This window comes from Opisthocomus hoazin, chromosome 8 (genome assembly GCF_030867145.1).
Source record: "Opisthocomus hoazin isolate bOpiHoa1 chromosome 8, bOpiHoa1.hap1, whole genome shotgun sequence".
NCBI lineage: Eukaryota > Metazoa > Chordata > Aves > Opisthocomiformes > Opisthocomidae > Opisthocomus > Opisthocomus hoazin.
This window is the reverse complement of record NC_134421.1, coordinates 13,231,565-13,244,870: the sequence shown is the minus strand read 5'-3', so window position 1 is coordinate 13,244,870 and position 13,306 is coordinate 13,231,565. Positions and strand designations below refer to the sequence as shown.

General features: G+C 45.7%; 1 protein-coding gene across 1 annotated transcript in view; it reads right to left on the bottom strand.

The window, feature by feature from the left end:
- ABTB3 (ankyrin repeat and BTB domain containing 3) overlaps positions 1-13,306 on the bottom strand; it is a 181,457-nt gene that overhangs the window by 38,433 nt on the left and 129,718 nt on the right. Inside the window, 1 exon segment of the mRNA XM_075428358.1 lies at positions 12,357-12,509. Within this exon segment, the coding sequence (XP_075284473.1) occupies positions 12,357-12,509 (153 nt within the window).

Here is a 13,306-nt window from a genome sequence, read left to right as displayed (position 1 = left end):
CATCACAACAGTATACTGCAAGATTAATGCACAACACTCGGTCACAATAAATACACCGGAACAGCAATAACAGACTCTGCACCAGTAATATGCCTACAACAGAGATGAAGAAAGCAACACACAGCAAGGCTGAGTTTTCTGCATTATTTTCTGAGCGAGTTGAAGGAAAAAGCAAAACCAGCACAGAAATGCAGAGCTGAGCTCAACGACACCAAGATCGACGGGAGCAATGGCAGCTTTAACACACTCACACTGTATGGCACATTTCTGACACAAGAGCTACAGCAACATTTGGTACTTGTTACCCCCGCAGCATGAGATGCTATAGATCATCTGTGCCCTCCTTTAACGTAGGGCACAGATAAAGCATGCTCAGAAGTTAGATGCTGGGGGTTCTGGTGCACGGAGAGAGAGCCTGAGCCTCCCAGCTGCAGATGGCCATTGCCCGATGACTCTGGGCTGAAAATGAGGTGGTTCCTCGGCAAAGTGCAGCTATGGAAAGATCCAGACAGCCTCCGAGGACTGCAGAGGTGTCTGTCACTATGAATCACTGCCTGTGTTGAGCCACTGCTTCATCATTTGTACTGAGGTCTATAACGTAGACTCTGAATAAAATGGGTCAAACTCAGTGCTGGCAGAAACAGGCAGAGCTTCACTGACGTCAGTCTGGCTTGGTGCACGCAAAACAGTAGTCGATGATCTCTTTAAAAAAAGCCAGATTTTGACCTGGGTTGCACACCCATACCAGGAAAGGAGTAAGAAGGACCTGTCTCACCTATCCTGTACGGGCTGCCCAGATCTCTACTCTGGCACAGGCTCAGAAATTACTTAATTCTCCATAAGTAACTCCTCCATGAGTTTGCTCTGGTCCCCTAAAAGCACCTGCTTACAGCCAAGGAAGGGGACTCACTAGTTACTGCTGATATTGGGTAGGAGCAAATTAGTACTCCTGTATCAGCTGGGGGGAAAAGGGTCTTGGTCCAAGGGCTCCAGGGTGCTGCAGCTGTACAAACGCTGCAAGAATAACACGGATGCAGAGGAGTGCCTGAGCTGCACAGCCGTGGGGTGGCACTGACGAAATGCGATCTAGATCAAGTACCACAAAGCAAGAAATCACAGCTTCGTGTCATTACCAGGTGCCCATTGCCTTTTTATATCCTAAAAAAGACCCACCGTGAATGAGTAAGAGCCCCGATTTATGGGACATAGCGAAGGAAACTATAAGGCAAAATCTGACATAGATTATTGCTGGTGTCACGGTTGTCATATGTTGACTAATAAAACGGATAATGATCAAACTGGGGAGTTTAATAAAACAAGAGCATGACGCAAGGGAAAGGAATGGGGGACGCTTCAGAGGAGAAACAACATCTCAAAAAGCCAGAGAGATGAACGAGTTAAGGAAAAAGAGATTTAACACGTACAGATAAAAAGCAGTGAAGAGACAGATCAAAAATGATCAGGAACTAGAAGTACAGAATAGGAGAACACAGCACCGCTTTTACCACAGGAGAACGCCAACTGGGAAGACGGTACAGCAGATAGACCAAGCAGTCGCATTTCAAAATGAAAACTGAAAAATAAAAAAACCCACGCCAAATCCATCAAAATTCAACCCTAAGCCAACACAGCACTGCATCTGCTCCCAAGTCCTCTTTCATACCACAAACTGCATAATGCTGAATCCAACAGAAGCGGAGGGTCTCTGCTCCATATTACACTGTATAAAGGGATGCTGCTCCATCACAGAGACCATCCAGAATCACAAACATTAAAGGATGCAAGATAAAAAAGGAGGAGGGGAGGAGGCATCCAGGCACTCAAGACTTCTTAATGGTGCACTGCAACAAACACACTGGCAAGCTATGAAGAGGTGGGAAAGGGATGGGAAGAAGCTTGAAAAATAAGGTTGACGAGGAACAGTTAAGTCAGGTAAATGTACAGGGTCACTTTTTAGAGTTGTGAAACTGCGCCTGCAAAGCAAGGGAGGCCAGCGTAAGCGCAAACAGAGCTGGAAACCTCCCCAGCTGCACAGTCAGTTCACGGCCCTTTTGCCAGAAAGTCTTTGTGAGCTTTCCAGTCGCACAGGAGGCTGACACCGGCCCGACGATGGGACGTCCCCTCCAAGGCCACCTTGGTCTGTTGCCAGATTCTGCCGGCTGCCAGCGCTCATGCAGGTCATCCTTTCTCCAAGACCTCACCCTGCAGAAAAGGCGCTTTTTTCACGGAAGGGGCAGGGAAGGCTGACAGGAGGAGAGGATGACCATGGGGGGCCAATGGTCTTCTCCCTAGGGCCAGTCTCAGGACAGCAGGACATCACTGCCCTGGATACTGGCTGGGTCAGGTGAACTTTGAGGTCCCCAGGGGTGATATAGTGACAAAGGTAGGACTGGCCAGCATTCTTCAAGGTTGATAGCCTCTCTCAAGAGACTGAGTCCCTTCTTTATTCCCCTATTTAGCGACCCGTGAGGCTGGGCAGGCTTGTCGGCACTACCACCGCTGTACACATGCTCCCGCTCCCAGAACTGACACGTCATATGCTTGAATTAATAACATACACTGATCATAGTCCTCGTGCTCAACAGCAAATCCAACCCCCTAATTCAGGCGCTCAGTCGCACAGCCTGTAAACTCCCTAACTGGTCCCTTCCTACCTTGAATCACACAAACAATTGCCTTTGTAAGTAAAAGAAAAATTAGAAACAGGTGAAATAATCTTGATTTTATATTTGTAGCAAAGCTGTGACCACATTTTTTAACTTACAATGCAATACAATTTTCTCCAAGTCTTCTTTCAATTCCTCACAGATACTGCTTCTACAGCAGTTATCTTCAAGATCATTACAGTGTTACCACTGCACATAATTAACTTTACAGTGGATTTAGATGGGGGATGCCATGGTAACATTAATTATTTGCAAATGGTCACTGTCAAACGCTGCATGGTGACCATGACACTCTATCGTACCCCAAAATACTCAGACTCTGAAAGGTGTCAAAGATAATCTTCTTCATTTATAACGGGTCCTAGCAGTACAGCAAATAATTTTTATCTTTTCCCAAACTCACATTATCAAAATGTAACGCAGCACTTCTACAGCAACAGTTTAAATGCAGGGGTTTTTTTTTCTTTCTCATTTTTACTCAGAGTGGCTAAGATAGGGCCTGTGCAGATCTTTAATAAATTACTCATAGATTGAATACATTTGGGAAAACGGATGATTCAAAGGCAAAGTGTTTCCATCGTAACTGGTAGACACGGTAGCTCTCTTATTACATAGCTTTTTAATTATTTGTTCTTTGGGATGGGATTATTGCTGCAGTCAGTAGTAGACAATTTTAAAAAAAGCAGCAATGCTCTGTTAATGTTACCAAAAAAAAGTAAGAATATCTTAATCATGTTGTAAGTTCCACATGCTGGTATAGCACACTAATAGTTGATTTAAAATAAATGGAGCGCAGACTACGATGACTACGAGCAGCAGGACAAACGCTTCCCTCCACTGAATGGAATAGATCATCATCTCGATAGCCAAGCACCAAAACCTTGTTTGTCCACCTGGGACTCAACTGCCAGCCCTTTCAATTAAAAGAATGATAATCTATTAATTAAATCCATCTTTTTAGCTCCATGCAGTTTATTCAGTCTGTCTCCGTCCTAAAAATGAATGAGGTCTCGAGTCAGAAATTATAATTCAGCTGGTTGGAAGTCTGGAAGGAGTCATATTTTAGCCAGCAATATACATGCATTTGCAATGCTGAATATCTTGGGGTCAGGGATCACAGTCTTGATCTGGGTATGCACAGCCTGTAGCACAAAAGGGTCCTGTTCCTCGCCTGGGGCTCTTCAGTGAGACAACAGACACAAACAGCAATAGCAGGACCAGCAGACAATTTGATTTAAATTTGTGAGCACTCTTTTTTCCAATGTGGTGCTTTAAAATGGACTATAATGCTGATATTAATAGGGCTGCAATATAAATACTGAGACAATTATTTGCATTTTCAGTTTTGGAGAGAGGGAAACTTACACACAAACATGTTGGTCAGTGTGACGAAGAGCACTACTTTTTAACACATATAAAATATCTCCATTTACTCTAATCAGGAGCCAAATTAAGACAAGAAAACAAAAATACTGTGGATATTTATTAGCCAACCTCTTATTCTCATCAAAGGCCTGACAATAAATTGGTTTCAGATAATGGAAAATATATTAAAAAAGTGATGTGACCATCAAATCAAGACCCAAATCTATATTTCAGAACACTCTTAATATAACAGTACCATGTATATTGGCCAGGAACCATCTGAGTTCAGATTTTGAACAAGGCCAACACATCATAGGAAAATCTGGGTACAGATTCACCTTTCATATGAACAGACAGCACTAGTCTTCACTAATGAGCGGAAGCCAATATGTTATCTGTATCTTGATCACTGTATTCAGGAATGTGTATAGAGACAGAGCATAAGAAACACTGATGAGCTTGCAATGGAAAAAAACCCGAGAAGGCTGTATCCTAAAGCCTGCGAAAGTATAAGTGTGTTCTGTCCTGAAGTGAAGGAGAACATAAGGGCAAGGTCCTTCCCTTCAATAATTGTTTTATTACGGTCGTGTTCGAACAGCCAGTTGGCAGGAGAGGTTGAGATTCACCTCAGGAAACCCATACTCTACCTTTTAAGTAATAAAATCTCCTTCATCCACTGGCACCATCTGCCCCAAGGGACTGCTGGGTTTTGTCAAGTAGCTTGTTTGCTACCGCTCACTGATTTGTCATTTTTGTGTCTAATTATGGCAGTAGCCATGGCTGGTGTATACGGAATAATGAAAATTTGTGGGAAGAACAAGGACCTTCAAGGAGCTAGGCAAACGCCAACCATCCCTACTGAAATGTGGCTGTATCTAATGAAGTAGCAGAATTTCTTAGCAATTTTCTACTCTCTCCCCCCTCCAGAAACTTCGCCCCTTAGCCAGTGCGCATTTTAAGGGAGAGCAAAGAGCACTGGAAATACTTTTCTGCCTTCAAATCTCTGTTTATTAAAGTCTATTTATATTTTCATGCTCTAGTACATGCACAGGATTTCCATAAATAAAACATTAAATACAACCCTTCCTCTTTCACTTTCAAGTTAGAACTGCTTATGTGTGGTGTAGTATTAAGACGACAAGGCAAATGGTATAGACTGCTCGGAAAAAACAAAACAGCACATCTTCCCTTTATGTTGCTGTATTTTTCCCTTTCCACAGTTTTAAAAAAACCCTCTAGAATGAGCCAAGGATGCTCCCATGTTAAATAAGCTTCACTCTTGAGGTCGATAATCCTATTTTCCTAGAGAGACTTCATTAGGAAGGATGGTCCCAGACAGAAAGGCAGACTTAGGTGTTCTCAGGCCAAGACTAATTGGAAATTAGGACTGATTTTCAATTACAGACAGGTTTTCAAAGGCACTCAGACACTGCACTTGCCTGGAGTCCTTCTGGATCAGAGCTGTAATGCAACTCAGAGCCCCGGGTGAGGCTGTGACGGGGCAGCAGCTGTGGGAGCACGTGGGACTGGAGGGTTAATAAACACCATTCCTTGCCACAGAAAGGCCTGGATCCGTCTACACTTTCAGTCTGAACTTACTCCTGACCTCTTAACATTCACACATTCTTGTGTCCACACTGCCCTTTAAATAGAGTGCATTTTTCCTTCAGCAGTCTTTACTTCTGGTGTATTTCTAGAGACGAGCCACATGTTCCCTCAGAACCGACTTGGCTCAGCTGAAGGAGCCCCTTTCTTCTAGTCTTCCTCCATGACAACATTTTGCCAAAACCCCAGTCACCCCAGCCTGTTTCTCTGTATCTGCTCCAACGTGAATATTTTCTTGACCCGGACACAGGATTTGCAATTCCACATCACTTCCTAAAACTTCCACATACAGAGGCACCAATATTTTCCTGCTTCTGCTGGGAATACCCCTTTCGATGTATCTTCAAAATGCATTTCATTTTTTCATGGCTAAGGAAAATTTGTGGTTCGCAATCATTCTGAGATTAAACACTGCACCACAGTCTTTACCACCCCCTTTCCAATACTCAGCTCCCAATATACTATAAATTATACTGCATATATAGTTTATGTGTTACATATACACTGCAGTATTTTTTTTTTTTTTTATTAATCCCCATGTGTTTGCCTTCCATTTGTGGAAAACTGCATTTCATCCCATTTCTTTTGTCCCAGCCCTCAAGGTCATCCATTTTTTCCTGGATTATTTCCCAAACATCCTCTGTCAGGACAATGCCTCTCAACATCGTGGCATCAGCAAATTTTAACTTCATGAGCACACTGCTAAGATTTGTGCCCAAGCCCTTTCTGAAAATTAAAAAAAAACAGTTTTTAAGAGGGAGAGTGGAAGATCTCTGCTTGTAACCCCACCGTGGCCAGCCCAGCCCTTGCCACCACTCCTGAAGGCAGCCCCTGCTCACTTTCCAATTCCTTTACTAATCCCCATCATCTCCATCTTAACTAACAGCACCCTGCATGGACTGCATCGAATCGTTCACTCAAGTCCAAATAGATGAAACCTACTGAATTTCCTTGGGGTAGAAAACCAGTTATCTTATCAAAAAGTTATTAGATTAGTCTGGCAAGATCTATCTTTAGAAAATCTGTGTCACGTTTTATCCCATTTTTCCCTCAACAACATGTCTTTAATCAGTCTTTGCTTGAAAAAACATTCGAAGGCCTTGCACTAACAGCCTGGAATTTTCCTCTGATCGTTTTTCATCCTTTTCAAATGCTGGGCACTGCCATTATTAATCCTTAGAGTTAGGGCATCACTCTGGGCTTTGTTAAAAATATTTCTCTCTGACCCTCTGATTTCGTGAGGCAGGTCTGTCTCATCGCTGGGACAGAGGTCATCTGGTCACCCCAATTTGAGTGCATTAAGCTGCATAATTTGCTCTCCTTTTGATTATTGTTTTTCCATTTTCATAACCTTGTTAGTCTTATTTATTTTTCCTTTTCCCCCAGGATTTTCTTCCCGAAAACACAGGCAAAGTACTCACTTAAGTTCTTGGGTGATGGGTTGGCACTGATGCACACCTCTCATGGGTGCCTCTTCAAGGCCAGCACTTATAGATACCAATTTCACCTCTGCATCCCAGGAAGAGAGAAGAAAAATGTGCAGGCCTGTGGTCAGGAGCAGAGACAGGACCCAGACTCACAGCCAGTCAGAGAAGAAAAGGGATATTTGCTGCGTTCACTATACGTGAGCCCAGCACCCACAGGGAACTCAGCCGTAACTCAGAAATTGTGCTGAAGTGTACGAGCAAGCAGTTGGAGAGGATCAAGTTATCACGGCTCTCCATCTGCCTATAGGCACAAGACCTGTCGTATCAGCTTCTGCTCTCACCAGCAGCGATGCCACCACCTTCAACTCAACTAGACTGGGACATAAGGGGGGCTCTGGCTGCACCGGCGGGGTCAATGGGCAAACCCCGCTGCCCTAGCTCTGCCCTCCAGCGTCCCCCCAACAACTGGGGACTGCAAACCAGGGACTGCGATGCTTCTCACAGGCACCCCGGTGCTACGAGAGCCCGAGGGCTCTCCACAGTTCATATGTCAATATGGGACAGGGTAAGAAGATGACAGACCCATGTGGGACTCCACCTGTGATAAGCCCGACAGCAAAATGCCATTTCCCATCGCTGCTCTTTGGGTACAGCTGCCAAAAAGGACTTCAGACCTCTTTACAGAATTGTCCTGGGCTTCTCCTGCTACAGTGTGGCACCTGCCTCCAGTGTGTGGCCGTGGTGGACAGTAATGAATGCCACAGGGAGCAATCTCACTTCTCCACTGTACAAAAGAAAGGCACGAGCTTTTTCATCTATGGATAAGACGAAACCACTCCTCAAGGTGACTAAACTGCCCTCCTCCAAATCCCAGCCAGGAGCTTCGCAGCCTTTTGTGCAAGGGGACAGGGTACTAATGAGCATGAGAGGGCTTCCAGGCACCCTTATGGCTGCAGAGAAAAGCCCAGCCTCATGGGCAACACTTCTGGAGGATCTTGGTGCCGTGGGGACATGTTCAGCATTCCTCTTCACTCAGAAGCCAGAAAGGTCCCTTGACATGGGCTAGGTCAGCAGCCCCACAGGTCACTCCTTCCCCAGCCAAGCTGGGGGCCAGATGTTCGCTGGGATGTTCAGGGGTTCAGAAGCCAGAACCCCACCCTTGGACAGTGCAAGCTGGGATCTCCTGGAATGCCTCCTCCTGCATCACTGGAAGCGAAGACTCTTCCCACCTGATTCTCTTCAGCAGAGCACAGAGGGGCAAGGGGACTGCTTGCCAGGCCCAGAAACACACAGAAAAAGCAGCTTTCCCAGAGTAACCAGACAGGGGATTACATGGTATCAAAGAGGTCTGAGGCAATGCTGAGGGTAGAAGAAAATACTTCAGATAACAGATGGGAATTGCCCTTTGTAGAGGGGAATTGCACTCACATCTCCGAGACTGTGGATTTTTCTTCAATTTTTGCTGGTTCTGGATATCGGAATGAACCCGCACACACACATTCACGCCCTAGACTACACCCTTCTTTTAATCTCTGACTGGCTAGAAAATAGCCCTTTATCCAGCCAGGTGCAGAAGTGACCAAGTAACAGTCCCCTGCGTCACATTACTACCTCTCTCAGGTCAGTTTGTTCCAGAATCTTTACATCCTCCAGGATTGACACAATATATTGCAACTAGAATCAAAGCCACTGACCCTAATAAAAAGCACAGCAGCCTATGTGCTGAGCAATACAGGATGCTCCTCCCTTGCTCTGTTTCTGTGCCGTCAGCCTCCAGTCCCCAGATGTAGTCATCCATTAGCAATCCTCCCCACCACGTGTCTAACACATTGGGGGTTTTTTGTTTTAAACAAACGTTCCATGGAACGGAGAAGGAAAGATGTGCAGAGAGCTCCTTGTCTTTAGGTGGAGCAAGGGGAAAGGTACCGCTCGCAGCTGTGACGACGAGGAGCAGCCAAAACCAGGCATCTGTTTGCAGCCAGCCAGACCCCGTGCGGACTGAGAAGTGACGCTATCTTACCGCGGCAGAAGGGCAGGTCAACACAGTTTTTAACTGTGCCCCTTTTTGGCAACAACAAATTACCTTCATCCCTGATGCCTTCATTTATAAAAGGTCTAGAGCAGGGAGCAGAGTACCCACCTTCATCAGTTTTATGCCAGCAGGGAGCTACTTTGCACCCACTTTTCTACTGACTAGATCCAGCTGCCTCAGGTGGCCCAACAGGTCCGCGGTACAGGCCAGGCTTTATTTAAGTCTGGTCTCCCACTATCACAAAGAATAATTTGGACACAAGCTGGGCTTCCATCGCAGCTAGCTGTTCTGCATCCAGCAGTCAACCCACCTGTGAAACTCACCTCCTCACAAAAGGTGGTGACAACTGCTCTATCTAAAGCTTCCACCCCTGGGGGAAGGTGAACCTGTATAACCCTGCTCATCCCTCAAGGCTGAGGAAAGGGAAGAAACTTCCTGGCATGTCTGCTGCTGTAAAATGAAGGGAGATGAGGAAGGAGACAGGCAGCCCCTGCCTGATCTCAGCTTTCCTCACTCCTCTAGCCAGAGGAAGAGCAGCTCCTCTCTCCGGAGATGAAAATACTGCATGAAATTCAGGCGGTGGATTTTTCAGAAAAGATCACAAGAGGGGAGAAAGAGAGGGACTATTGGAATGAAAGGCGGGAAGAAAGCAGAGATGATTTACACAAAGCCACATATTGGGAACCTCACTGCTGGAGTACGTGATTGTGCTGGGAAGTGTCAGACGAATCTGCTGGGAGACCTCCATGCTGTAGTTCAGATAAGAAACTGAACACTTGCTTGTTATCTGAACTCATCCTGAACTTCATAGCCTTTGAGATCCTGCCAATCTCCTCCTCTTTCCCTCTCCCCGTATGTCTGGTTTTCCAGCATGGAAGCTGATTTTGCTTTACGCGTTTGCAATGACAGGTCGTGAATCAACATTGTGGAATGAAGCAGTATCATATGGGACCATGGGAACTTCTGGGTTCAGGACTCTATATTTTAGGGGCTGAAGAAGACTGCTAAGAAAAGCCTAGAAATGGAATCAGTTTCAAGGTTCTACTTATTAAGCCATTCCTATAAACGTCACAAAATACATCAAGCTAACTGCATTTAAATCCTCAAGCTGTCATCCGTCACACAGCTTATTTGAAAAGCCATCCCCTGCAAAGCTGTTGCATTTTTCCCCCCCTCCCAGTGTTTGCATTTCTGGAATTGATGCTTGCTGAGGAGTTGATAGTTGGAAACCTTCCCTCCCTAACAGGGAGGCACGAAAGGTTGGCGCTCGGCTTAGTGGAAAATGAGAAGTGCTGAGGGTCTGCTCTGAATATAAATAAAAAATTACAAGCTGACAGGTTTCAAATTAACATCCTGATGCTTCATATTATTCTTCAGAAAAAGCTCAGTCCTTCCTTTGATCTCAGGATTACAGGCAGCCGGGGCCTGATTCGCAGCTACACAAAGAACCCGCTACACTACACTGGCAGTAGGCACAGACCTGAAAACAAACCCCAAAGTACACGGACACTCATTTGCAGACCTCTGCCAGCACAGTAGAGTCAGATTGTCATTTCGGGGCATCAGTGGGTGAAGCGGGCCCTTGCAGTCAGATAAGGGCACACCGCAAAGTCCGGTCTCTCTAAAATACAAAACAGGAATTACTTCTCTTTTCATTCCCCCCCCGATTAACCCCAGGCTGCGCTCTTCAGGCTCGTTCTCCCTTGCAAGACGAGCAGGACAACAGCAACCACTCCTATACACGACGAAAATATTTCTTGATGGCAACTTCAAACTAAGTGCTGATTTGTTCGTCATAATTAATAAATTCTTCTGCAGCATAATACAACTTGCCCCAACTTCAAATGATCTTGAAACTCGTGGAAAATTGTCTAGCAGTTGATGGTATCTTTATATATATATATGTACACACACACACTGACAAAATATAACTTTAGGAATGGTATATCATGGCTTTTTTAACCCATAAATATTTAACCATATCTACCTTAATTTTTAAGATAGAGTAGAAACATTACTGCCCTACTTGCAGTCCTACCTAATTACTGGAACAGGTATTGAATTGACTGTGCCTTTTCAAAACCCCGTGCTAGGTCTTCAGAAAGTGTGTAGAACTGGTAACTCCTGACATTTCAGTAGGGACGCAGAACGCTGCACTTCTGGAAACGCGGGCCAAGATGGTCACACCAAAGGGAAGCAATTACAGCCAAGATTTGAAATCTGAAATGCTCAAGATTTCACTTTTGAAATCAAATATACTTCTTCAATTAAGCATTGAATAGCTGTGACTACAAAAAGCCTGTGCAGATCCGAAGTAAAGTATTATACTCTCTGGTAAAAGAGCATGTCAAGGCCAGAGTCAACAGAAGGCAGCTGCTCCGACGCAAGTCGTCCCAGCTAATCATGTAGATCGTCCCTCTGCTTTCTGTTGCAGGAAAGAATGCACCTACTGCTGTATGAAGAGGCAAACTGCTGAAAATTGGGTTTTATACGTACAAATTTGTGAAGCAATAGCAGTGAGTAATTTCTACTTTGGCAGATTCAGAATGCCTTTTCATATGAAAATCAAAACCAAATATATTCTTGACTCCAGAACAGCCCTAGATCATGCTTTTATACATGTACATAATAATAAGGCTAAACAGACACTAAAAACATATCCTGGCAATAAATACTTTAAGACTTCATTAGAAAACAAAAAGGTCACATCTCATACACAAAAAAGTCAAATTATCTAGGCTGACATTTACAACTAATTTGAATCGACATTAGCATGAAAAATACAATTTTACTGCAAGAGGTAGTCTTACCTCTAAGTTTAAATATGCCCTTTAAGCATTAATGCTGAAAACAAAGCACTGAAAAATACCTGCAGCCCTGCCAATTACATCTCAGCATTTTATAGCAAAGCAATACGAAGCAGACAATTAGCAGAAGATTTCAGCCCCTCATTAGCAAGCAGAACCTAATAGTAAGAGAAAAAAAACCACCACCATATGAGCTCTGACGAGCAGATTACGGGCTCGATCCAGCTGTGAGATGTTCAGGCGCCCATTACCAAGCAACCCGCTTATCCACGGATGTGAGCAAATACCGGGAGCCGATTTTGCAACGCACACAGCGACGAGCCCGAGCATCCATGCACCTCTCCAGGCAGGAACAGAGCCCTCTGCCTGCCTGCTCGCTCGCTGTCACCAGGAAAGAGAGACACGTTCTGCACAAAGCAGCTGATTTTTTTTCTTTTTTTTTTGGTGGACTCACTTTAACTGTCGAGGTTCGCAGTCAACTCCCGGCAGCAAGAGCCTTGCTGCCTGCCGTACGTCATCGCTGTCCACGGAGAAGCTGCGACGGTGCCCCGCGTGAGCCACGGCGACCCGTATCCACTCCATCAGGGGCGGCAGCACGATGAACGGCCTGGGAAAGCACACAGACATGAACGCTACAGTACACCGGCCTCAAAATCACAGGTAGACAGAGGGGGGGGGCAGCGGTGCCTGTGCGAATGCGTATGCATTTGTGAGAATATATACACAGAGAGGAGGAAACCAGCAAAACGAAAGCATGGGAGAGCAAACTGGCTCAGCAAATTTCAGGCAGGTCTAAATCAAGATGTCTCACCTTGTCTCTGGAGCGGGGTTATTTGAAGAGTGAGATATATGAGCCACGCTCATTTATGGGGCTCCTGCGAGGTCAGTGCACCCGCCTGGCAAGCCCTCCCTCCCGCCCCATCCATTCCGCACAGTGTATCCCGAAAAGGGGGCAGGAGCCTGGCACAGGACCATGTCCTGCTCTGGCTGACGCGCCGGGCTGGGTACGCTCCCCCGCCACTTTGCAACAGGGATGGGAGAAGGAACTGGGGCAGAGAGATGGGATGCCCCCACCCCAGGATGCCAGGAATGGAGTGGTGAAGTCTCCAGCATCTCACAGAATCACAGAATGTTCGGGGTTGGCAGGGACTTCTGTGGGTCATCTAGTCCAACCCCCCTGCCAAAGCAGGGTCACCTACAGCAGGCTGCACAGGACCTTGTCCAGGTGGGTCTTGAATATCTCCAGAGAAGGAGACTCCACAACCTCCCTGGGCAGCCTGTTCCAGTGCTCCGTCACCCTCAGAGTGAAGAAGTTCTTCCTCACGTTCAGACGGAACTTCCTGTGCTTCAGTTTGTGCCCATTGCCCCTTGTCCTGTCGCTGGGCACCACTGAAAAGAGTCTGG